Raw genomic sequence first — 25179 nt, forward strand, 5'->3', positions numbered from 1 at the left:
ATAAAAAAAAAATTACAGGTCATCTCTCAGTGTTGTGTGTGGGTTGAACAAACAACCGGCCCTTTGCGCAAATTATATTTTGGGAAGAGGGGGTGAACTTGGAGTTTTGAATAAAATTCTGCACGCAAAAAAAAGTTATGCACGTGCGGTCGTTAGTGGTTAACATACCGTTGTATTCGTTCGGTACACAGCCGTACTGAACCTAAGGTCCAGTACTGAAACGGTTCGGTACGGCTACGCGTACCTTTACACCAGGGGCGGAGCTAGGGGGTGGCTACCTGGGCTCAAGCCCCGGATGTATTCTGAATGATTTTTTTTTTTTTTTTTTTTTTTTTTACAATTCATCATTGTTACATGAAAATATGTTTGCACCAGATTTAGCAGAAGCTAATTTCCATCTGTGGTCTATCCAGCTGCTAACTGTATTTGAGTGAGTTAAGTCTTGGTGTTATGGTAGACTCAGACCTAAGCTTTAAATCACAATCAACAAGTTGACAAAAACTTAATTCTTCCACCTTAGAAACATAGCTAAAGTACGGCCATTTATAAATCAAAAGGACGCTGAAAACCAGATCCATGCCTTTATCTCAAGCCGACTCGACTACTGTAATGCACTCCTTACCGGCCTCCCGATTAAATACGATGATAACTATTTTATTGCAATGCACTATTGCATTATTTTATTCTATTTTACTAACTATTTTATTGCACTGCACTATTTTACTTTGTATCAGTGAATCATGGACGCCTGGCCATAAGAGCATTCGGAGCATCTCTGCTCTCCCACTATTGAACTTGGGGGAGCAAAGGTATAATCTTGCTCCACCACTTTTTGATTATATGAAAAATATGATATATCCCCCCCCAATATATAAATCTAACCATAACTACGTTATGGTTAACTGAGTTTTATAGTGAAAAGAGCAGCTTTATTGGTCAAGATTGAAGGCTCTATATTGCAGGAAATTGCACGTACAGGTTCATTAAATTCAAAAAAAATCTGTCGTGGAGGGGGTCGTGCCTGAGCCCCTCCAAACCACCCCTTGCCTGCCCAAAAAAAAAAAAAAAAAAAAATATATATATATATATATAAAAAAAAGGGGGGCCCATCTGGGCTAAGCCCCGGATCTCCTACAATCCTAAATCCGCCCCTGCTTTACACCCCTAGTAGGTAGTAGTAATAATCATCGAACCAAGTGCAAAGTAGTAATGATAACAGTAGTAGTAGTGAATAGTAGTGAGTGGCAGGATTAGATCAGCCAGTAGTAATAGTGATGATGGTACACCAGACTTACTGTAAATGCCACAGTGCACACATGTCATCATGTGCATCATCATCATCATCATCATCATCATCATTCCCACATTATCATCACCAACAACCAATATCAGATTCATGTATTAAAGTGGAAAATGATAACATATATGTTATAATAGAACAGTTGTGGTATTTGGTGTAAGAGTATAATACGCCTTAAAGCTGCTGTAAGTGGTATCTTTCTGTTAAAATAAGTGTTAAATAGCTCTACATTCTGACAGTCATCACCGATAAAGAGTGTCTGGTCAGTCACATGGGTCTCCCAGTCCCTCCGCTCTGCAGTAAACAGTCATCACTGATATAGTGTCTCGTCAGTAACATGGGTCTCCCAGTCCCTCCACTCTGCAGTAAACAGTCATCACTGATATTGAGTGTCTCGTCAGTAACATGGGTCTCCCAGTCCCTCCTGCTCTGCAGTAAACAGTCATCACTGATATAGAGTGTCTCGTCAGTAACATGGGTCTCCCAGTCCATCCACTCTGCAGTAAACAGTCATCACTGATATAGAGTGTCTGGTCAGTAACATGGGTCTCCCAGTCCCTCCGCTCTGCAGTAAACAGTCATCACTGATATAGAGTGTCTGGTCAGTAACATGGGTCTCCCAGTCCCTCCGCTCTGCAGTAAACAGACATCACTGATATAGAGTGTGTGGTCACTGGTCAGTAACATGGGTCTCCCAGTTCCTCCGCTCTGCAGTAAACAGTCATCACTGATAAAGAGTGTCTGGTCAGTAACATGGGTCTCCCAGTCCCTCCACTCTGCAGTAAACACAAAATAAATGTCCTGGTATCCCGTTCCCACGTTATCCAATCAGGAGAGAGAGAACCCTGGACATCTTTCCCTCACCTCGAGCAGATCAGCCACGCTGGTCTTCAGCGACTCCGTTCCTCCGCAGTAGAGGTATGACATCATCATCTGGCGAAAGAGGTCAGAGGTCAAATCTCTCATATCTAATATAGACCATTGGCTTGTTGGCCACAGATCATACGACTCACGGCCTTCTAGGTATAATTCTAGGTGATCATCTTCAACCCCTCCTTCCTGCATCGTGCTCATTACTGGATGCCAGAGAGGAGGGGCATGTAGCTATTGGGAGGTGTAGTCTGACCGCCCGCGAGGGCCACCCGTATTCTCGAAGACACTCTGATGTAACGAGACCGCCGCCATCTTGGTATGAGGGTAACAAACTGATTTCTACCATCAAATACATGCGTTGAGCTCCGTTTTTATTACATGTTTTATCACATTCTTGTTCATTTCATAACATTTGCATACGATTTGTTTTGAAAATATTGAGGCCAACATGGCATTTCACAATTTTTCTAAAGCCTTTCTGGTGATTCTAAGGCGAGATATGAGTCAAATAAGCTCCCCCTGATTCTGGTGTTGTGGTAGTGGTAGCTACATACTGAGCTAACGTTGGTTACATCATATATATCGAGCCGATAGGAGCTTATCTTATCTAATCTTACGTGGTGGTACCACGTGTGCCACTACCCGATCAAACATCCACGTGGGATTGAATGGGATAAACTCCTATCGGTTCGATATGATGTGGTTGACGTTAGCTCAGCATGTAGCTATTTGTCTAGGTTAACGTAGCTAAAGTTAGCTGCCAGCCACTTTTTCCTCCGTGATGGTATAAAACTTGCGATTTGGATTTCTGTTTTTGTCATTAGTACAACGCGTAACACAGCAGCTCTTTGGCATTGTGAAGGATTGAAGAAAATTCCGCTTGATTGTCTTTAATTTGCCGCTTTAACGATCCGTTTCTCCACTTATGAAGCGTACACAATGTACCAGGCTGGACAGTTCCCCCCCATGCTGCAGTTGCGTAGCAACAACAGACAGGAAGTTGTCTGACAGGACAACAGGAAAATAGATTGTCTTTTAATACACTTGTGCTGTTCAAGTTGGTGATGAGCAGTAAAACTCCTGTTTTTATACATAAACAGATTGTTTTTAGTAATACTGTGCACGAGCATTACACTAGAGGTTCCAGTAGTGGGCAGCTTGAATTGCCAGGTCCTAAAACCAACGCTTTAAGGAGATTTTTTATTTTGAGATCATTATCTCTTTGGAATAACGCCTCAAAACCTCTGCTGCATTTACAGCAGATTCACTTTTTAAAATAATCTTAAATTGTATTTAACACTAAAGTATTTTGTTTAGTTTTTTAGTTTTCTGCTTCTGTGCTTGCATGTAATTTTAGCCATCTTAATTGTTAGTTTCATTATGCATTGTGTGTTGAGTACAGACTTTTAATAATTTTGTTTTGCGATAATAATTGTTTTTGTATGTTTTTTTGTGTGGACCCCAGGATGACTAGCTGGTTGCTATGGCACCAGCTAATGGGGATCCGGAATCAAATCAATCAGAGCGAGGAGGCTCCACAAACATACCTTAAAGATGTTGTACTTGACATCGTTGATCTCTATCTCCTTGCTCTGGGTTCCGTCAGGCCCGGCGGATGCGAGCAGAGCCTTGAACCTGAAGAAGGAACCGCCATAACAATTAGATTATTATTATTGTTGCAGGGGTCTGATAAATTAAAACAGTAATAGGAATGAATCAACTAATCGACAACTAATCAATTACAAAAATTGTCTAAAAGCCTGTTAACATTTAGTTTGTGTTTTATGTTTCTCTTATTATTATTATTATTATTATTATTATTATTATTATTATTATTATTATTATTATTATTATTATTATTATTATTATTATTATTATTATTATTATTATTATTATTATTAGTATTATTATTATTATTATTATTATTATTAGTATTATTATTATTATTATTATTATTATTATTATTATTATTATTATTATTATTATTATTATTATTATAAGATAAGATAAGATAAGATATTCCTTTATTGATCCCCTTGGGGAAATTCAGGCATCATAGCAGCATGGGGGGAGGGGGGGGGGGGTACAGGTAGTAAAAACAACACAGGCAGTGTAAACAATTTGGTCAATATGGTCAATATAATTTACTATCTGACTAGCTGAAGAAATATTCACATTATTCACAGTGTCACATAAGGTGCAGTATTATTATTATTATTATTATTATTATTATTATTATTATTATTATTATTATTATTATTATTATTATTATTATTATTATTATTATTATTATTATTATTATTATTATTATTATTATTATTATTATTATTATTATTATTATTTAAACTGTTCAGCTCCTTTCAAACTGAAGATTTAAACAGTTGATTTATATTTGCTTTTTGTTTTATGATGTTCAATTTGCAAGTTGTTTGAAAGAGCATTTCAAGGAATAATTTAGTTTTTGGCAATATCATTTTCTTTCCTTTTTATCTGATTAATCGATGAATCGTTTCAAAATCAATAGATGAATCAAGTATCAAAATAGTCGTTAGTTGCAGCTTTATCCCTCTCTCCCCCTCCCTCTCAAGATTCAAGAGATTTATTTGTCACGTACATACACAAGACATGAAGGTGGCCATGCCCGCCTCGATTGTGCAAAAATACAAATAATAAAATAGAATAATAAAATAGAATAGATAATAAAATAGACATGCTAAAAAGTTATATGAATCAAATACAATGCTAAGCTTAAGAATTAAGGTAAAGTACTATATACAATAATTATACTAATGTTTCTTAAAGTGAATTTTTTTTATAGTGTGTGTGAGAGAGTGCAAGTAAGGATGTGTGATGTGTGTGTGTTCATGTGTGCTTGTATGTGGAGAGATCAGTGTTCAGTGTCTGAGTCTCTCTGTTCTTACTGCGTGCAATGCAGCTTGAACAGGCTGTTGTCGGGGTGGTGAGGGTCCTTCATTATTCTGCAGGCTCTGGATTTTCACCTCGTGTTGTATAAATCCTGCAGGGGTGGTAGTGCAATACCCGTAGTACGCTCAGCTGAGCGCACTACTCTCCACCCCTCTCCCTCTTCCCCATCTCTCTCTCCCCCTCCCTCCCCCTCCCTCCCTCCCTCCCTCCCTCTCTCTCCCTCTCTCCCCCTCCCTCCCTCTCTCTCCCCCTCTCTCTCACCTGTTTGAAGCAGTGATCAGTAGGACTCTGTGAGCGTAGAATGGCTTCCCCTCCAGCAGAAAGGTCACGTCCGACATCTCTTGGTTATTCAGGAAATGGGGGTCTGTAAGAGAACACACACATATGTAAATATATATATAAAACTCAAAACAAGTTTACATTCTGTATCGTTCAACTTTTATTGTAATATGTTTTTACATATTAGCTGCAGGATGGATGACAACAGTGGCTAAGGTCCGTACCGAGCTGTGCAGACAGAGAGGCCTTCATCCCAGCGATGGCCTGTAGGGGCGCCGGCCCAAAACAGTGACTGAAGATTGTCGCCAACTGCTGGGTGATGGCATCATTCTTCTGTGGGGGGGAGAGAGAGAGGGGGGGGGGCGGGGGTTGTTATATACCACAATACAACCTCTTGCTTTTAATTAAATACTAGAGAAATAACAGACAGTCTTAAGCCAGTATACAAGTATCTGGGTGATGAAAATGGTTGGGTGTGAAACAGTGTAAACATTATAATTAACTCTGAATATAAAAATATGAGAAAAATAAACAGTGTAAACAAAGGATGCAGATGAGGGTCTGTATGCCCTATCGGTTATATTATAGGTTACAATAAATATAGGCAATGCTAAGATGATCTGAATATATGCTAGGAGTAAGAGTAAAAGTAAACACCCTCATTCATCAACGTTGCGTACGCACAGATATGTGCTTAACCCCTGCGTACGACCATTTCTAAGCAAAGTGTGGGATTTATCAATTTGAACGTGAACTTGACTTTGTGCGTATGTCTACGCACAGCCCAGAGCATGCGTAGCTGGCGCCCGTTGGTAGAATATATTATTACAACAAGGAAATAAGCTTCTGTGCATTCGTTTCAACACTGGCGTGTTCTGTATGAACCGTAATTCATTATAGTTCATTGTAAAATAGCAACAATAGTGTAATTATGGTCAAAACCCTATAAATAGCATTTGGAATAATAGGTCTTTATCTCCGAATGAATGCAGCATGGTTTATATAGCGTTATCGGAATATACGGGGTGTACTGACTGACTGCGCTCCGCGTAGCTCAACTCATTATTATTTTGCGCACAGACCGCAGAAACACGGGAACGTTTTGATTATATTTAAAAGGCTTTACGTTAAACGAAACAAGTGGAATTTCGAAGCTGTAAGCAGAATACAAGTCATATGAACACCCACGATATAGTGTTCTTCCCCCTTCCTACTGTATAAGAAAGAATAAAAAACGCATTGCAATGAGAACAGTGTATTACAAAACCCTTGCAATAATGTGTCTTAAATGAATGAAAAGCATACATGCTCTGGACACAGAGCATATATCGTGTGGGTGATATGACTTGTATTATGCTTACAGAATTCCACGTATTTAGTTTTACAATGTCAAAGCCTTTTAATTAGGGATGTCCGATATTATCGGCCGACCGATATTATCGGCCGATATCGGCAGTAAAATGTGATATCGGAAAATATCGGTATCGGTTTAAAAAAGAAAAAAACAATAACAATATTTGTTATATATATCCAGTAAAATTATTAGTTAGCTGAAATTATTCCGTTTTTTGGACGGGGAAACCCTGCATATATCGGTATCGGTTGATATCGGAAATTAAGAGTTGGACAATATCGGAATATCGGTATCGGTAAAAAAGCCAATATCGAGCATCCCTACTTTTAATATAAATCAAAACGTTCCCGTATTTCTGCAATCTATGCGCAAAATAATAAGGAGTTGAGGTAGATACACACTCAGAACGTATTACATGCTGGTATGCTGATAGAGTAAACTATTATATGTAATTCATATAGGCTACCTAATAGTATATGATTTTTAGAGGCATCTATTTTGTTGTCGGTATTAGGCTAATACCGACAACAACAGGGGGGGACCCTGATGTAAACAAGACAAACGTCTTTCTCTGGTCTGCATCCCCTTAACAATTGTGTGTATTGAGCCGTACTGTATTGTACCCATTCTGCAATCTGTTAAATAAAGTTTTCATTCATTCATTCATTCATTCATTCATTCATTCATTCAAAATAGATGCCTCTAAAAATCATATTATAGCCAATCGAACACAACTAATAAAGGCATTCATATTACAGCACGGTTATAATGACACACCAATGCCAAACAGTGGTCAACGAACGGTCTTTATTAGTATTTTGAGCTGTCCAGGCAGAATTGCAGCAATGGTCTTGATATCTGACATCACCGTGTACAAGTCAGCCTTTTATTTATCCCATAACACCGGTTGTGTCTTCTTGGTTCGACAGCGCCTCAGTGAACAATCTCCTGTGAAGTTTCTCAGAGTTCCGCTCGGGTCAGTCCATTATTTCACATCCCATCAAAATCAGAACAGTTATTTTTAAATGTGTGGTCTAAAGATAAACAAAGGGTTTTAAAAGTGTTATATTTATCTTATCTTATAGTACCAGAGAGAAGCTGAGGAGAATCAACCAGCAACAAAAGCAAAAAAATTAAAAAATCGTCTTTTTCTTTTTTTTTTACATTTTAATATTGAACCTTTTTCCCTGTGGTATCGAAAATGGTATCGAATATCGATACTTTTCAAGGTATCGTATCGAAGTTCGAAATTCCAGTATCGTGACAACACTAATGCCGACTGACTGCCTCCTCTACCTTGGTGGTGCGCAGGATGCCGAACATGAGGGGCAGGCCCGTGGAGACCAGCTCCTGGCAGTAGTCCTCCTCCCTGATGGTGGTGAACTCCCTGAGGAGGGACAGCGTGACGCCCACCCTGGACTGCTGCTGCGCCACCCGCAGGGACTCCAGCCACACGTGGAGCTTCCACGGCACACCTGCAGGGGGAGGGGGGGGGGGGGGGGCAACGTTAGGATACACCTGGAGGGGGAGGGGCAACGTTAGGATACACCTGGAGGGGGGGGAGGGGGTTTAACGTTAGGAGCCGTAGTAAGTCCTGCAGGCCAGCAGGCAGCAGCGTAACTAAAAAAGAGTGAGAAGGCTTCTAGTCTCCACGGCGACCACCTACCCATGGCCCGCAGCTCCATAGTGACGTCCAGGTAGCCGTGCTCGGCGCTGTAGTAGCTGGCCTCCTGCAGGGCCTTCATCCTGGCCTTGCACAGCTTGGGGACCCCTCCCTCCGGGGGGGGGCCGCAGGACGGGGTCCCGGGCCTAGTGGAGGGGGAGGGAGGGAAGAACGGGCAGCCCCCCCCCCTCCTCCTCCTCCACCGCCCCCTCCGCCAGCATCTCCTCCAGCGACAGGACGTCCTCCTTGACCTGCTGCGGCCGCGTCAGCAGCTTCCGCAGGACGTTCCTGGAGGTACGAGAGGAGAAGGGACTTTAGTGACGCGGGGAAATACACTTTTATTATTCTATTATATTCTATTGTACTTCTATTTTTAATTTAGTTTATATTCCATTTTTATCTTATTCTACCTTTTATTTTTTTTCTTCCGTAATTGTCTGTCCGTTAACACTTTGGGTGCCATGGGTTAAATTCATTATATACCATAGGTTGCCGGCTCTATTTGTCTATGGAGAAGTACCCCTTCTTTGCATGGCTATAACTTTTTAAATTCTATTGCTACATTGCCATTATTAGGGCCCATTCAAAGTCCTATATGTATTGTTCATTGTGTAGCAACGTTAAACTTTTTCATTCACATATTCATAGTAAAGTATGGTCTAATGTATAAGTATGTTTTCATCTCTTTCTGCAGCTTTCTCCAGAACGTGATTTATAGCCCCAAATGCATTATATTGATGATGAAATACAGTTTGATGGCAATCGGGGCGATATAAAAAATTTCAATTGGATGTACTTCTAGAATGATCTACGTATGATCTGATGATGACCGGATGGGCGGGGGATCGTTTATAATTCCGTGGGCAGCGTTATATCATTCATCTAGTGTGGGTCATATGTTCATCATAGCAGTTTATATGGAACACGTTCAACAATAACGCTGAATCTTACCGGATATTCCTCGCGCCGTTGGACGATCAGCGTGGTGTAGACCGTTTTCGATTATGGGATGTTTATCCTGATGAACCATTTCCAGCTTGTATAATAATATATACATCCAAATCATGTTGTTTATCGAGTTATTGGCAATGGATCGCTATATATTGTGCCGAGCCAGAGTGCCGGCAGCCAAACCGAGTGCCCGGAAGTAATATGGCCGACCAGCACAACCTCCACAGCACTTCCTGTTTGGCGATTGATGGCGCTCCTGAACCGCCAGAGAGCTCAGTGGGTCCTCCTGGTGGATCTCAGGCCAGCGGAGGGGAAATATGAATCCGATCACAGATTTTTGAAATATTGATATTAAAGACGCTGTAAAGCGTCCTTCGGCAACTTGAGCATGGCCGGGAATGACGCTGTAAAGCGTTTCCCGGCAGTTAAAGTGTTAATGTCGTCACCAAATGACCGAATCAAATTCCTTTGTATGTGTAAAACTTCCTTTGTATGTGTCAAATTGTTTCTGATTCTGACATTGTGTGCACATGTGTGTACTACTGTAAACACACAATAAACACACGTGTGTACTGTAAACACACAATACACACACGTGTGGACCACCCTGAATGCACAAAGTGTTGAGTCTAGCTCCTGCTCCCAGAACACACACACACACACACACACACACACACACACACACACACACACACACACACACACACACACACACACGCACACACACGCACACGCACGCACACACACACACACACACACACACACACACACACACACACACACACACACACACACACACACAGTCAGTGAACAGGTGGAGCGCCTGGCTGGACCAGTTGGCCTCAGACAGATGGTGTGCAGTGGGGAGGAGGAAGCAGCCCCTCCCCCTCCCTGCTCCAGCCCACGCCACCGATGACATCACACCGCGTGGCTCGGGAAATGGAGGCCTAAGTATCCGTGAATGACGGACAGGCCCTCAAACACGTCCAGGCCCGGGGGGGGGGGGGTCTGGTGTGACACCGTGCTAGAAGGTGGTTTAGTCCGTTTCACTGCCACACGACCAAACGGTTAACCCCTTTCACTGCCACACTACCAAACGGTTAACCCCTTTCACGGCCACACTACCAAACGGTTAACCCCTTTCACTGCCACACTACCAAACGGTTAACCCCTTTCACGGCCACACTACCAAACGGTTAACCCCTTTCACTGACACACTACCAAACGGTTAACCCCTTTCACTGACACACTACCAAACGGTTAACCCCTTTCACTGCCAGACTACCAAACGGTTAACCCCTTTCACTGCCAGACTACCAAACGGTTAACCCCTTTCACTGACACACTACCAAACGGTTAACCCCTTTCACTGCCAGACTACCAAACGGTTAACCCCTTTCACGGCCACACTACCAAACGGTTAACCCCTTTCACTGACACACTACCAAACGGTTAACCCCTTTCACTGCCAGACTACCAAACGGTTAACCCCTTTCACTGCCACACTACCAAACGGTTAACCCCTTTCACTGCCAGACTACCAAACGGTTAACCCCTTTCACTGACACACTACCAAACGGTTAACCCCTTTCACTGCCACACTACCAAACGGTTAACCCTTTTCACTGCCACCCTACCAAGCGGTTAACCCCTTTCACTGCCACACTACCAAGCGGTTAACCCCTTTCACTGCCACACTACCAAACGGTTAACCCCTTTCACTGCGACAATACGGAAGGTTAACCCTTTCACTGCCACACGACAAAGGGTTAACCCCTTTCACTGCCACACTACCAAACGGGTAACCCCTTTCACTGCCACACTACCAAACGGTTAACCCCTTTCACTGCGACAATACGGAAGGTTAACCCTTTACTATCACACTACAAACCCGTCTGTAGTGTGATAGTAAAGGGTTAACCTTCTGTAGTGTGGTAGAGAAAGGGTTAAAGAGCACCAGAAAACCATAACGAGAGCATTTGGTACACAGGGGTGGACCCGCCTAACCAAGGAGCAGTGGGTGGGGTATAGTGGAGGAAATATATATATATATACGTCATGGAATGTTTTACACATTATATCGAGGGAACAAGAGGAGAAATCCGGGTCGAAATGGGAAAAATGTATTGAATATAAAAAAAAATAAAGATTAACGACACTACAAACGGGGAGGGATGGAATTCGAACATGATGTTGCTTTAAGACCACATGTCACACTGTTATGTTGTTTTTGAGGGAGGGAGGGGGGGCGTACATGTGCCCGTGTGCAGGGAGGGGGGGAGGGAGGGGGAGGGGGGCGTACCTGTGCCCGTGTGCAGCGAGGGGGGGAGGGAGGGGGGGCGTACCTGTGCCCGTGTGCAGCGAGGGGGAGGGAGGGGGGGCGTACCTGTGCCCGTGTGCAGCGAGGGGGGGAGGGAGGGGGGCGTACCTGTGCCCGTGTGCAGCGAGGGGGGGAGGGAGGGGGGGCGTACCTGTGCCCGTGTGCAGCGAGGGGGGGAGGGAGGGGGAGGGGGGCGTACATGTGCCCGTGTGCAGCAGCGAGGGGGAGGGAGGGGGAGCGTACCTGTGCCCGTGTGCAGCGGCGAGGGGGAGGGAGGGAGGGTGTACCTGTGCCCGTGTGAGGCGAGTGGGGGAGGGAGGGGGGGCGTACCTGTGCCCGTGTGCAGCAGCGAGGGGGGGAGGGAGGGGGGGCGTACCTGTGCCCGTGTGCAGCAGCGAGGGGGAGGGAGGGGGGGCGTACCTGTGCCCGTGCGCGGCGGCGTGGCTGAAGCAGTTCATGTCCTCGTAGAGGGAGGAGGTCAGGGCGTTGCCGTCGTGCGTCTTGGACAGCGGGTCGGCCCCGCGCGCCAGCAGCAGGCTCACCATCTCGTAGTTCCCTGAGGAGACAGACGGGCAGACGGCGGCTCTGAAGAAGCTTCTGGAAGCTGATGTCAAGTGGAACTCAGTGGCCAGAAGCAATGGGGTCGTATGTGTGACTCTATTGTATGTTACTCTATTGTATGTGACTCTACTGTATGTGACTCTATTGTATGTTACTCTATTGTATGTGACTCTATTGTATGTGACTCTATTGTATGTGACTCTATTGTATGTGACTCTATTGTATGTGACTCTATTGTATGTGACTCTATTATTGTATGTGACTATTGTATGTGACTCTATTATTGTATGTGACTCTATTATTGTATATGACTCTATTGTATGTGACTCTATTATTGTATGTGACTCTATTATTGTATGTGACTCTATTGTATGTGACTCTATTATTGTATGTGACTCTATTATTGTATGTGACTCTATTGTTGTATGTGACTCTATTGTTGTATGTGACTCTATTATTGTATGTGACTCTATTGTATGTGACTCTATTATTGTATGTGACTCTATTATTGTATGTGACTCTATTGTTGTATGTGACTCTACTGTATGTGACTCTATTGTATGTGACTCTATTGTATGTGACTCTATTATTGTATGTGACTCTATTGTATGTGACTCTATTATTGTATGTGACTCTATTATTGTATGTGACTCTATTGTTGTATGTGACTCTATTGTTGTATGTGACTCTATTATTGTATGTGACTCTATTGTATGTGACTCTATTATTGTATGTGACTCTATTATTGTATGTGACTCTATTGTTGTATGTGACTCTACTGTATGTGACTCTATTGTATGTGACTCTATTGTATGTGACTCTATTGTATGTGACTCTATTGTATGTGACTCTATTATTGTATGTGACTATTGTATGTGACTCTATTATTGTATGTGACTCTATTATTGTATGTGACTCTATTGTATGTGACTCTATTATTGTATGTGACTCTATTATTGTATGTGACTCTATTGTATGTGACTCTATTATTGTATGTGACTCTATTATTGTATGTGACTCTATTGTTGTATGTGACTCTACTGTATGTGACTCTATTGTATGTGACTCTATTGTATGTGACTCTACTGTATGTGACTCTACTGTATGTGACTCTATTGTATGTGACTCTATTATTGGATGTGACTCTATTGTATGTGACTCTATTATTGTATGTGACTCTATTATTGTATGTGACTCTATTGTTGTATGTGACTCTATTGTATGTAACTATCATATGTAACTCTATGGTATGTAACTGTATGGTATGTAACTATCATATGTAACTATGGTATGTAACTCTATGGTATGTAACTATGTAACTCTATGGTATGTAACTCTATGGTATGTAACTATGTAACTCTATGGTATGTAACTCTATGGTATGTAACTCCTAAACAACCATAGAGGCAGCTCTCTCTCTCTCCCTCTCTCTCTCTCTCTCTCTCTCTCTATATCTCTCTCTCTCCCTCTCCCTCTCCCTCTCCCTCTCTCTCTCTCCCTCTCTCTCAGTCTCTTCATCCGCTAGCTTCTGCCAATTTGAAATCAATGCTTCAGGAATCTGAGGCGTTTGCCCGTATTGTCTGATGCATTCAACCGACAGCAGGCTGTGTCAACGACATACCGTGTGCTGGTGTGTGTGTGAGTGCGCGGGCGCGCGCGTGTGTGTGTGTGCTGGTGTGTGTGTGTGTGTGTGTGTGTGTGTACCTGCTGCTGAGGCCAGCTGTAGAGGAGTATCAGCTGTGCTCTCCTGCCCGTTGCGGACGGCTGCCCCCTCGACGTTGGCCCCCGCGTCTAACAGGAGCTGGAGAGGAGAACACACTGCTGGGTTACACTGTGTTACACTATGTTACACTACATCCACTATGTTACACTACATCCACTATGTTACACTACATCCACTATGTTACACTACATCCACTATGTTACACTACACTACATCCACTATGTTACACTACATCCACTGTGTTACACTACATCCTCTGGAGGTCAGAGGTCAGGGACTCACCTGCACCACAGAGATGTGCCCGTGCAGAACGGCGAAGGTCAGGGCGGCCCAGTGCCGGCTGTCCGGGTGGACGGAGGGGTGCTTGGTGGAGCAGGCCGGGACCTGAGGGAGGGGGCATGGAGGGGTTCAGTCACCATCACCATCACTATCCCAATGGTCTTTATTGCCAAGTAAATATACAAGGAACTTGATTTGGTCGTTTGGTGCGACATTAACGGACATACAATTACGGTAGAATAAAATAAAAAGGTAGAATAAAATAAAATGGAATATAAACTAGGCCAGGGCTGTACAGTTGTGCACAATGTGGTCAGTATATACACTAATTAGAATAAAAATAACAATACAGTGGGATGGAATATCTAACGGGGCTGTGCAACTGAGCAGCACAAAATTACCCAAAAGACGTTCCACTTAACACAATGGGGACGAACAACGTATATATCCGTGTTTGGATTCCACCCGTTGTGGACAGAAGCATGGATAAATCCGTGGCAAGTTGTTATTGCTTTTATTCCATTTTAATAACCTATTCAAGGTCGCCGAGCGGCACTGCAGATATACCCTACTCTTTGAATTCGAGAAGGTGCAATACCGGCCAGATCCTCTTAGGGGCGCTATCGCGATAATGGAGTGTTCCCTGTGGTGGACTATTTTTTTTTTTTACTTTCAATGGAGTTTTCAGTTAGCTCGATTCTGGATCTGCAGCCTGTAGCTTGGATTACGTTTTGCATCGCAGATTTCACCATGCAATAAGGGGATTTTTCATCAGCCAATGGACATATCGATCTACCAGATGGCGATCGATAACGGGGAAATGCTCGGGGGGATCCCACCGGACCACGGTAAGATCTTTTTCACGTAAAGTACATCCCGATCGGGCCTTGTTTTGATAGCCATCCAGGCGTTCGGCCTATGAGGCTAATGAGGCTAACGCGGTTATTGGTAATCAATCATCAGAAACGACGTCCCCCGCCCCCCCCCCCCCCCCCCTTCCATGCATACATGCGTGAGGATCGTGCCGATCATATGCAGTTTGAGTTTTAACTGGAGCGTATCTATAACCGAAATGCCATTGGATTTAACGTTAGTAGCTATTATTAGCCCATTATCTCGGCTTCCAGGAAATATACTAGACCAAATCCGGTATAATGCTTATATTCACGGCGCTATAAAATGAGAACGTATTGATGAAAATATTTTTTCTTTAAGCCATTTTGAAGGGACGGTTTATGGTCTCAATTCACAATGAGAATGGACAGATAGCAATAATATAAAGTATAGATTTAGCTCTACCAACAGCCCCACGTCTGTTTACATATCCCGGTCCTCTTGAGATTAATTAGACTCATCCCAGTGGCCACGAAAGTGTTAACGGTCAACTCTGTGAGATACATGCAACCGTCCGGAAGGAGAACCATGCTCCGTTACACGGAATAAACGCGTAATTGTAGCGGTGAAATTTAAGCGGCCGTCATTATCGTGTGATGTGACGACGACGGCAAGACCGCGGGGTGATGATGTGTTTATTATTCCACATGATTGAATGTGGTTTGAGTCCACATGGTTCTCATTCCAAACCATCCGATTCCGAGCCGACCTTTAAAACAGCACAGTCTGACTGCGGTATGTAGCGCCCCCTGTAGGTCCAGAGACACTGCCGCACTGCTTGCGTCATATACACAGCAGTTCATTGGATTGTTGTTGTTGTTGTTTTTTTCAGTTGAATGTTTCACCTTTTACTGATAGTATGTGACAAATTAACACCAGTTTCATGCCACATTTGAGGCTGTAAAAGGTTTGTTTTTACGTTGTGTTTGGAGTAAAGCTGATACGAATATGAAAATTATAAGAAAGCTTATTTTTTCGACAGACGTATTCAAGTACACGTAGGCCTGCCGCGATAAGCAATAAATCGATTAATTGCCGCGATAATTAAAATGAATGCAATGATTTTGACGGGCGCGATTAATTGCTATTTGCGCGTTTGTTTTAATGAGGCGGACCCAGTGCCCCTTGTCAGTCACTGTCCGTGTTGGGAGGCGGGCCGCTGGCTTTACTACAGAGCACAGCACAGGAGCTCCGTGGGGCTAACGTTACCCCTCATTGTGTCTATTCTACTAGCATTAACGTTACTCATACAAACAGAGTAAACACAGTTTTCAATCAATCAATCAATAACAACATTAACGAGACCCTCGTTGTGTCTATTCTGCTAACGCTAACGTTACCTCTCATTGTGTCTATTCTACAAGCGTTAACGTTAGCTAGGCTGTCTATGCTAACGTTAACGTTAGCATTAGGCTAACAAGCTGTAACGTTACCAGTCGCGTCTATTTGCTAACGTTAGCATTAGGTAATAACCGGTTTAAAATGGATGGTGATTACCTCACGTTGTGTCTATTCTACTAGCATTAACGTTACTCATACAAACAATCAATAGCGAGTTATATTGATCACGCTATGTACGATAGCCATGCTAAAACGCTAGCACAACATTAGCACCTAACAACAAGCCGTAACAAGTCAGCGATCTTTTTGCGAGACTAAACTCTCCGCTCGGTGGCAAATTGTGTTGATGTCGGTTTTGTTTAATCAATAAATGAGGCAGAATACACAGTGACTGTATCCTTTGTTTATTGCACTTGTGCCTGTTGCAAACATAATGATTATGAAATCCTAGAGACGCGTCTCTATTCTGACCAATCAGTGGTCTGCAGTGTTTCACGTGACTTTTCTGGTACCCAAAGTACCTGATAATAACAACAATACTTCCGGTCCGGTCGGTGGGCTTCAAAATAAAAGTCTAAAACACAGGAAAAGACGGAGCGGTGGGCTTCAAAATAAAAGTTTTGGGAAATAAATTTCTAAAAAAAAAATTCTCTAACCGGTCGCAATAATATCGCTTATCGCGATATTTTCGGGGGCAATTAATCGCCCAGCAAAATGTGTTATCGTGGCAGGCCTAAGTACACGTGTATAAGATAAGGTAAAGGTGCGCAGTGCATGTAGCAGTAGTGTTCTGGAAGCATCTGTGGGCTCCGAGTGTCAGGACTCACCGCTATGTCCAGGTTGGCTCCGGCGTCTATCAACATCTGCACCAGGGCCTCGTCCCCAGATGAGCAGGCGTACATCAGAGGGGTCATACCCTGACGGAGGGAGGGAGAGAGAGGGAGGGGGAGAGAGGGGGGAGGGAGGGAGATACACATGTTAACCCTTGTGTGGTGTTCGCCTAAGCCCATGTTCGTCGTGGGTCTGGTGGACCCCCATTATTGGGATTTCAAAACAATAAAAACCATAACAATGTATGTACAAAATACACAACATGTGTCAAATTAAAAAAGAATCCATTATAATCTAAATCTATAATAATCTATAATCTAGACATGAATGGAACGAATTGTGTGTTTATCTTGGAAAGATATAAGTGAAACCAGGTGGAGGCAGACAGTGAAGGAACACCACGTCTTTAATATAAACGTGTGTGTGTTCTTTGACATGTTCTTCATGGAAAATTTGCTTAGGCCAACAAGTCACAGGTTAAAAAGAAAAACAATTCATTACCATTTCTCTTTTAGTAAACATTGAAATGACCCCCAACACCAGTAAAGAGGAGAGGGAACATTATTGCTTTGGGAGAATTATCTATGAATGGTATTTCCAATGCATATGGCTACAGTATGCAGTATTGCTACAGTATCCAGTATTGCTACAGTATACAGTATGCAGTATTGCTACAGTATGCAGTATTGCTACAGTATACAGTATGCAGTATTGCTACAGTATGCAGTATTGCTACAGTATACAGTATGCATTATTGCTACAGTATACAGTATGCAGTATTGCTACAGTATGCATGAGGTGTATTGCTACCTGGTCATCCATACTGTTGACCCCGTCAGGCCCCAGCAGGTCGATGGCTTGACCAATCAGGTCGGTGCGTCCACAGTTCAGCATGCGGAAGCCCAGGTCCAGCTGGAACTTATCTGTGGCGGCTCTGGAGTCCAGACGCTTGAAGGAGCTGAAGCAACACTCAGGCCTGATGGAGGGAGAGAGGAGAGGGGGAGAGGGGGGGAGAGAACGAGAGAGGAGAGGGGGAGAGAGGAGAGATAGGAGAGGGAGAGAGAGAGATAATAGAGAGGAGAGGGGGAGAGAACGAGAGGAGAGGGGGAGAGAGGAGAGGGGGAGAGAGGAGAGAGGGGGAGAGGGGGAGAGAGGGAACGAGAGAGGAGAGAACGAGAGAGGGGAGGGGGAGAGAGGGGAGATAGGGAGAGAACGAGAGAGGAGAGAGGAGGGGGGAGAGAGAACGAGAGAGGGAGAGAATGAGAGAGAGAGGAGAGGGGGAGAGAACGAGAGAGGGGGAGTGAGGAGAGGAGGAGAGAGGAGAGAACGAGAGAGGGGGAGATTAGAGAGAAAGAGATGAGAGATAACGAGAGGGAGATGAGAGAGAGAAAGAAAGAGGGGGTGAGGAGAGAGGGAAAGAGAGGAGAGGGGGGAATGAAAGAGGAGAAGGAGAGAAAGAAGGAGAGAAGGATTTACAGTATATCAAATTCACTTACGCGTAAAAAAAACCATCCCATCACATAAGTGATAAATCGCCCCCTCGTCCGCGGGGAGAACTAACTGTTGTATCTCTTCCTGTTGGCGGTCTGACGTACTGGAAGCCCTGTGGCGCTCAGCCATACGCTATAATATATGCCGTGACTTACTCTGTAAACGACTGTGCACTTCACGAAGGAAGGTTAATGAGTTGGCTCACAGCCAGTGAACGTTCATTAACATATAGCTGCAATAATAATTATTTTATTGTTTATTTTCACCAGCGTGCGCAATTCAATTAAAGAGGTCATATGTTGTTATGGTTACCATAAGGGTTCTAAAGAGTCTCAATAAAACACATAAGTTTATGCTTTAAACACATAGTGAAATAATAGATACGTGTGCGTAGGGCTGGGCGATATGGTCTAAAAATAAAATCAAATAAGGAATCATTCAAATAAGCTTTGTTTTTATTTGACACAAAAGAATGATCAAACCAAGATGAATTTCCTATTGGGATTGAAGTGCAAACCTAACTTTCACCAATCTTCACTTAAATAAAAATATATATATATAAAAGGTTACTCTTGATCAAACAAAGATGAATGTCCCTATTGGGATTATTAATAGTGCAATAACTTGCTTTTTCACCAAACTTCACTTAAAACAAATAAAAGGTGCCTCTTGATCATCAAACAAGAATGAATTCAATAAAGTTCAAATCTAACTTTCACCAAACATCACTTTTTGTAAAATAAAAGGTAATTTTTTTTTAAATAGTCCTAAATCACTAATTCGAATTAATCAATTAAATCAATTAATCGCCCCGGCCCTATACGTGTGCGTGTTTGTCTCTCTCTCTCTTACTTGAGCTGTCTCGGCTCACAGTCCAGCCCCGGGAGGAGTTGCCGGGCGGTCTGTCTGACATCATCGCTGTCGACCAATAGGCTCCGGCGATGCTCCGCGTGAACAATGGCCACCCTCATCCACTCCATCAGGGGCGGGAGCAGCAGGAACGGCCTATCGGGACACAGAAAAAACATCTTCAACATACCGTATATACATTCTATAGGGCACGGCAACATCTGTATCGTCGTAATGCATCCCAACTAACTTAATTAGAGGTAATTGACTTATCTCAAACCCAATAGGTCAAATTATTTAACCAACTGAGACGACCAACGACCCGAAGCGGCTTTATGGACCTCTCCAGCTTTATACACGGCACTTACTGAACAAATATTATAGTCTGTTTAGAGCTACATGATTGACAGCTGGATGTCTACTGGATGAGACACGACGCAGCTGTTCAATGTGAGAGCGCTGACTCAGGCCGCTTACAGGGAAGGTTACGGGTTCTGTGGTCAGTAGGATGACGTACGTCTAGCTGTACTTCCCCCAACGTTCACCCCTGAGCGCTGACTCACACGCTTACACACACCACACACACACACACACACACACACACACACACACACGCTTAAACACACACACACCTCCCACTCGCACTCTTACTGTAAGTTTTCTCACATAGCACATTGCCAGTAACGCCCTCTGATAAACACACACACACGCACACACACAAATTCTTTACGTGTGTGTGAGATTGTTCCGTATTTGTATGTACGTTTGTCAGGTTGTGAAGGTAAACATTAGCTTTCTTTTACGGTAAAAGGATGAGTTTAGATCTGAAGGGAGCCAACAACTCCTTTTCACAGTTTCACTGTTGCTGGCTGGCTGGCTGGCTGGGTGGGGACATTTTCACAGCAATGGCTGCCTAATAATTAGCCTATTTTCTACACTAGAAAAAGCAAAGTAAAAACACAACCTGGCTGCTCACACCCAGAACACCATTACACGTTCCCGCGAGGCGTGAAGCATTTTGCAACCCCCTGACCGAGAGATCAGCCTCCCAGACACCATATGGTTGAAGAAGCACAACATATTGTAGAGATATGAGGGAGATGAGTGGAAGGAGGAAATGAAAGCCTGGTTATTCAGAAATAGACCACTAGAGGGAGCGTGTTCTACTAAATAACATCAGGGCTGCGGTCGAGTAGATCAACATTGATGTTGTACTGTAACCTTCAGTGTTCTAACACTTTTAGGGATGAGCAAAACTACCGGGGAACGATTCAAGTACGTTTCTCGAACGTGAAACGATCCGACCAGCGAGCTAGCTGGCTGCTGTCATCGCCAACGGCTGGCGCTAGCGGAGCGGGCGAACGTAAAGCGTTAATTCTGAACGCTTACGTCACTGACGCTTGAAATGTGTGAACTTAAGTGAAACAACATGGCAAACGTACGAGACGTTGCTAACGTGTAACGTCTCCGGTCTCTCTCTCTCTCTCTCTCTCTCTCTCTTCATCTTTCTGTTCTCCCAGCTGTTTGCAGACTGTTATGCTACCTGGCTGGCTGGAGGAGCAGGAGGGGAGGAAGGGGGAGGAGGAGGGGGGACATGACGGAGGAGGAACAGGAGGAGGGAGGGTCAGTGGGGGGGAGAGGGGAGACATGACAGAGGAGGAGCAGGAGGGGAGGAGAGGGGAGACATGACAGAGGAGGAGCAGGAGGGGAGGAGAGGGGAGACATGACAGAGGAGGAGCAGGAGGGGAGGAGAGGGGAGACATGACAGAGGAGGAGCAGGAGGGGAGGAGAGGGGAGACATGACGGAGGAGGAGCAGGAGGGGAGGAGAGGGGAGACATGACGGAGGAGGAGCAGGAGGGGAGGAGAGGGGAGACATGACGGAGGAAGAAGGATGGAGGGTCAGTGGGGGGAGGAGAGGGGAGACATGATGGAGGAGGAACAGGAGGAGGGAGGGTTTGTGGGTAAGGTTGTGGTATTTGTGAACGTGGACTGTTGAATGTCACTGGGATTAGAGAACTGCCTCTCTGCCGTTGCCTTACACACACACACACACACACACACACACACACACACACACACACACACACACACACACACACACACACACACACACACACACACACACACACACACACACACACACATAAAATACACACATATACATACAAACACAAATACACACACACACACACACACACACACATAAAATACACACATATACATACAAACACAAATACACACACACATATACATACAAACACAAATACACACACACACACACACACACACACACACACACACACACACACATAAAATACACACATATACATACAAACACAAATACACACACACATACATACAAACACAAATACACACACAAGTACATACAAACACAAATACACACACAAGTACATACAAACACAAATACACAGACACATATACATACAAACACAAATACACACACACATACATACAAACACAAATACACACACATATACATACAAACACAAATACACACACACAAATACACACACATATCCATACAAACACAAATACACAGACACATACATACAAACACAAATACACACACACAAATACATACAAACACAAATATACACACACATATACATACAAACACAAATACACACACAAGTACATACAAACACAAATACACACACTCACAAATACACACACATATACATACAAACACAAATACACACACAAATAGATACAAACACAAATACTCACACTCACAAATACACACACATATACATACAAACACAAATACACACACAAATAGATACAAACACAAATACACACACTCACAAATACACACACATACACATACAAACACAAATACACACACATATATACATACAAATACACACACACATATACATACAAAAACAAATACACACACAAATACACACACATATACATACAAAAACAAATACACACACAAATACACACACATATACATACAAACACAAATACACACACATAATATATACATACAAACACAAACACACACACACAAATACACACACACACACATGCTTCCTCTGGTTCACATTCTAATACACGTTACAAACACTCGACTGATACACTATCACCACCATCACTGCCACCCGTTAGCAGCAGCTCTCTAGTGTAACGTGCTCGTCTCAGCGTGACAACGTGGTTGGGAGTGGGATCATGATGGAGCTGGCGAAACAATGGCTCATTATTATTGTGGATTCTATTGTGGTCTCGTTCTTTGATCCTGCCAGGCAGCAGCCAGAGTGTGTTAATGAGTGTTTGAATGCAGGCTCCTCATTATCTCTCTCTCCTCTACTGTTCTCTGCTGCTGTCTGACTGCTGCTGGGGGGGAGGGGGGGGGAGTCGTCAGATGCTGGGTAAGCTTGTTCCCAGTTGTATCTCCTCCGTGAGATAAAGCCTGGTAAAGAACTACGGCCGAAAGTGTCTATGGGGTCGAATTTCCGGTGTATGTACTTCCCCTGGAAGCTGCCTCCGAACGGACCAAACTTTTCCCGAATCCTGTCGGCAAACAAGCTAGAACGTCCCGGTCATGTGGCAAATTCTTCAGGCAAAGCCGTTGCAGTGGCTTAATAAACGAGGAAATATTGTGCACTTCACACGTTTCTATAATTGTTGTGTCGAAACCGGAAAGCATGTACTTCCCGTACTTCCGTTTAGACATTTTAGGAGGCATATCTTTTACCAGAAGTGGAACGTAATCCTGGTCTGACTACAACGGGGCAGACTACACTATATTTGCATTTGTTAGCCATGCTTTGATTGATTGATTGATTGATTGAAAACTTTATTAACAGATTGCCGAATGGGTACAATACAGTACGGCTCAATACACACAACTGCTAAGAGAGGATGCAGACCAGAAAAAGACTTTCGTCTTGTTTACATAAGAGTCCTCCATTTTCAATTCATCAAGACATTTATGACATACAAGACATACAAATATACGGTACTGTGTAAGAAAGAGAGAACATCATAAAACAAAATGTATCGAAGGGAAATAAACTGTACATTATGTAAGGGATAATGTATAGCTACGAGGTCATTGTCGCAAAATAATTGACCGACACAGAGTTTAAAATACCGAGGCGCCTCGCCGAGGTGTTTTAAACGTCAGTGAAGGTCAATTATTTTGCGACAATGACCGAGTATAGGCTATACATTATCCCGCTTATTACATGGCTAACTTACTAACAATATACCTAATTCATTTTACATCGACTCGCAACACTGGTTCTGGGCTTCTGGCTCCGCTCGTCGCTCCGCCCCCTGTCATCGCCGGCAGCTTCGCCGGCGGCAGCACTGATGTCAGTGGGCTTGATTGCGAACAGCTGCGCACAGCGGCCATTATTGTGGGCTTGATTGCGAACAGCTGCGCACAGCGGTCATTATTGTGTGATAATTGACCGCTGCTAGGGGTAACGGAGCGCTATTGACCAATCACAAGCAAGCATTTCGGCGAATGTGAAAACGCCATGTAATAAAATAATAATAACTTTATGTGTGTGTGTCTCTCTAGTTGGCTGTTGTATAATCGCGTACCGGCCGGGGATTTAAAAATAGTTTCTTCCAAGTCAAAAGGATATTTTATATCCACGGCGTGACAGATTATATTTATAGTATTTGTAACGTGTGTCACAAGGCTTTTTATGTCTCAGGGAGGAGAGAGTGTGACATGAAAAGATGTGTGTGCCATAATAAAACACTCTTCTGGAGAACGTTATTCTAGCACATGTCCTCCTGTCAGACGCCACCTGGATCTGACACATCATGGTCCCTCGCCGACGGCCCTATCGGCTCCCCGCTGCCCTTGGGGGGGGAAGGACGACGGGATGGGTCAGGCGCAGAGACTCAATCGCATCGGCGACCCAACTAACTGCATGTGTGTGTGTTCCTGTGTGTGTGCCGCCCATCGCATGTGTGTGTGTCTGCCTGCATGCCGAATAAAGACTTCTCCAAAGTCCAGTTATTATTATTATTGTTATACTTGGAAGGTGTGTGTGTGTACGTCAGGCGTTCAAATGCTTGGACTCATTTTTGCTTGTGAAATAAGAGAGAATATAATACACAATGTTTTGCGTTGTACAATGCATGACTTCTTACATGTCAAATGAACATCACTGAGAATTTGTCTTATTTCCTTCATCTTGAATTTTAGAAAGTAGCCACATTTTAGATTTGTAGAATGTGTGTGTGCTAAATGCACTGTGGTCTAATGAGTAGGTGAAGTAAGAACTGCCGTTGTGATTGGAGGATCAGGAAAAGAGGGTGGGGCTTGAGGTAGGTCAACTGGACCATTACTGGACAATCACCCAGGACATTGTATATTACTGTTGCACTTTACTGTTACATCTGCTCTCTGGTTGGAGGCCAAACTTCTTTTGGTTGTACTGTACTTGTGCTGCATGATGACAATACATTTAAATCTAATCTAATCTAAAAGGTGTGGTGGTGGGCCTTCACTCTGCTTGGCGGGCGATGGTAGATCGCTCCAGCCCTGGAAGAGGG

The 25179-nt window shown here is 43.5% G+C and overlaps 1 protein-coding gene across 1 annotated transcript in view; it reads right to left on the reverse strand.

The window, feature by feature from the left end:
- The window catches only part of LOC311244832 (ankyrin repeat and BTB/POZ domain-containing protein 2-like), a gene marked incomplete at its 5' end in the record, with an annotated part of 53019 nt that overhangs the window by 3138 nt on the left and 24702 nt on the right, over nt 1–25179 (reverse strand). The window contains 13 exon segments of the mRNA XM_084334515.1: nt 2165–2233; nt 3721–3808; nt 5360–5462; nt 5602–5710; nt 8028–8206; nt 8398–8582; nt 8584–8682; nt 12086–12221; nt 13931–14027; nt 14232–14333; nt 17291–17380; nt 18105–18270; nt 19638–19790. Of these exon segments, the coding sequence (XP_084190641.1) occupies nt 2165–2233; nt 3721–3808; nt 5360–5462; nt 5602–5710; nt 8028–8206; nt 8398–8582; nt 8584–8682; nt 12086–12221; nt 13931–14027; nt 14232–14333; nt 17291–17380; nt 18105–18270; nt 19638–19790 (1576 nt within the window).

This window comes from Notolepis coatsorum (genome assembly GCF_963971535.1).
Source record: "Notolepis coatsorum genome assembly, chromosome: 18".
Lineage (NCBI taxonomy): Eukaryota > Metazoa > Chordata > Actinopteri > Aulopiformes > Paralepididae > Notolepis > Notolepis coatsorum.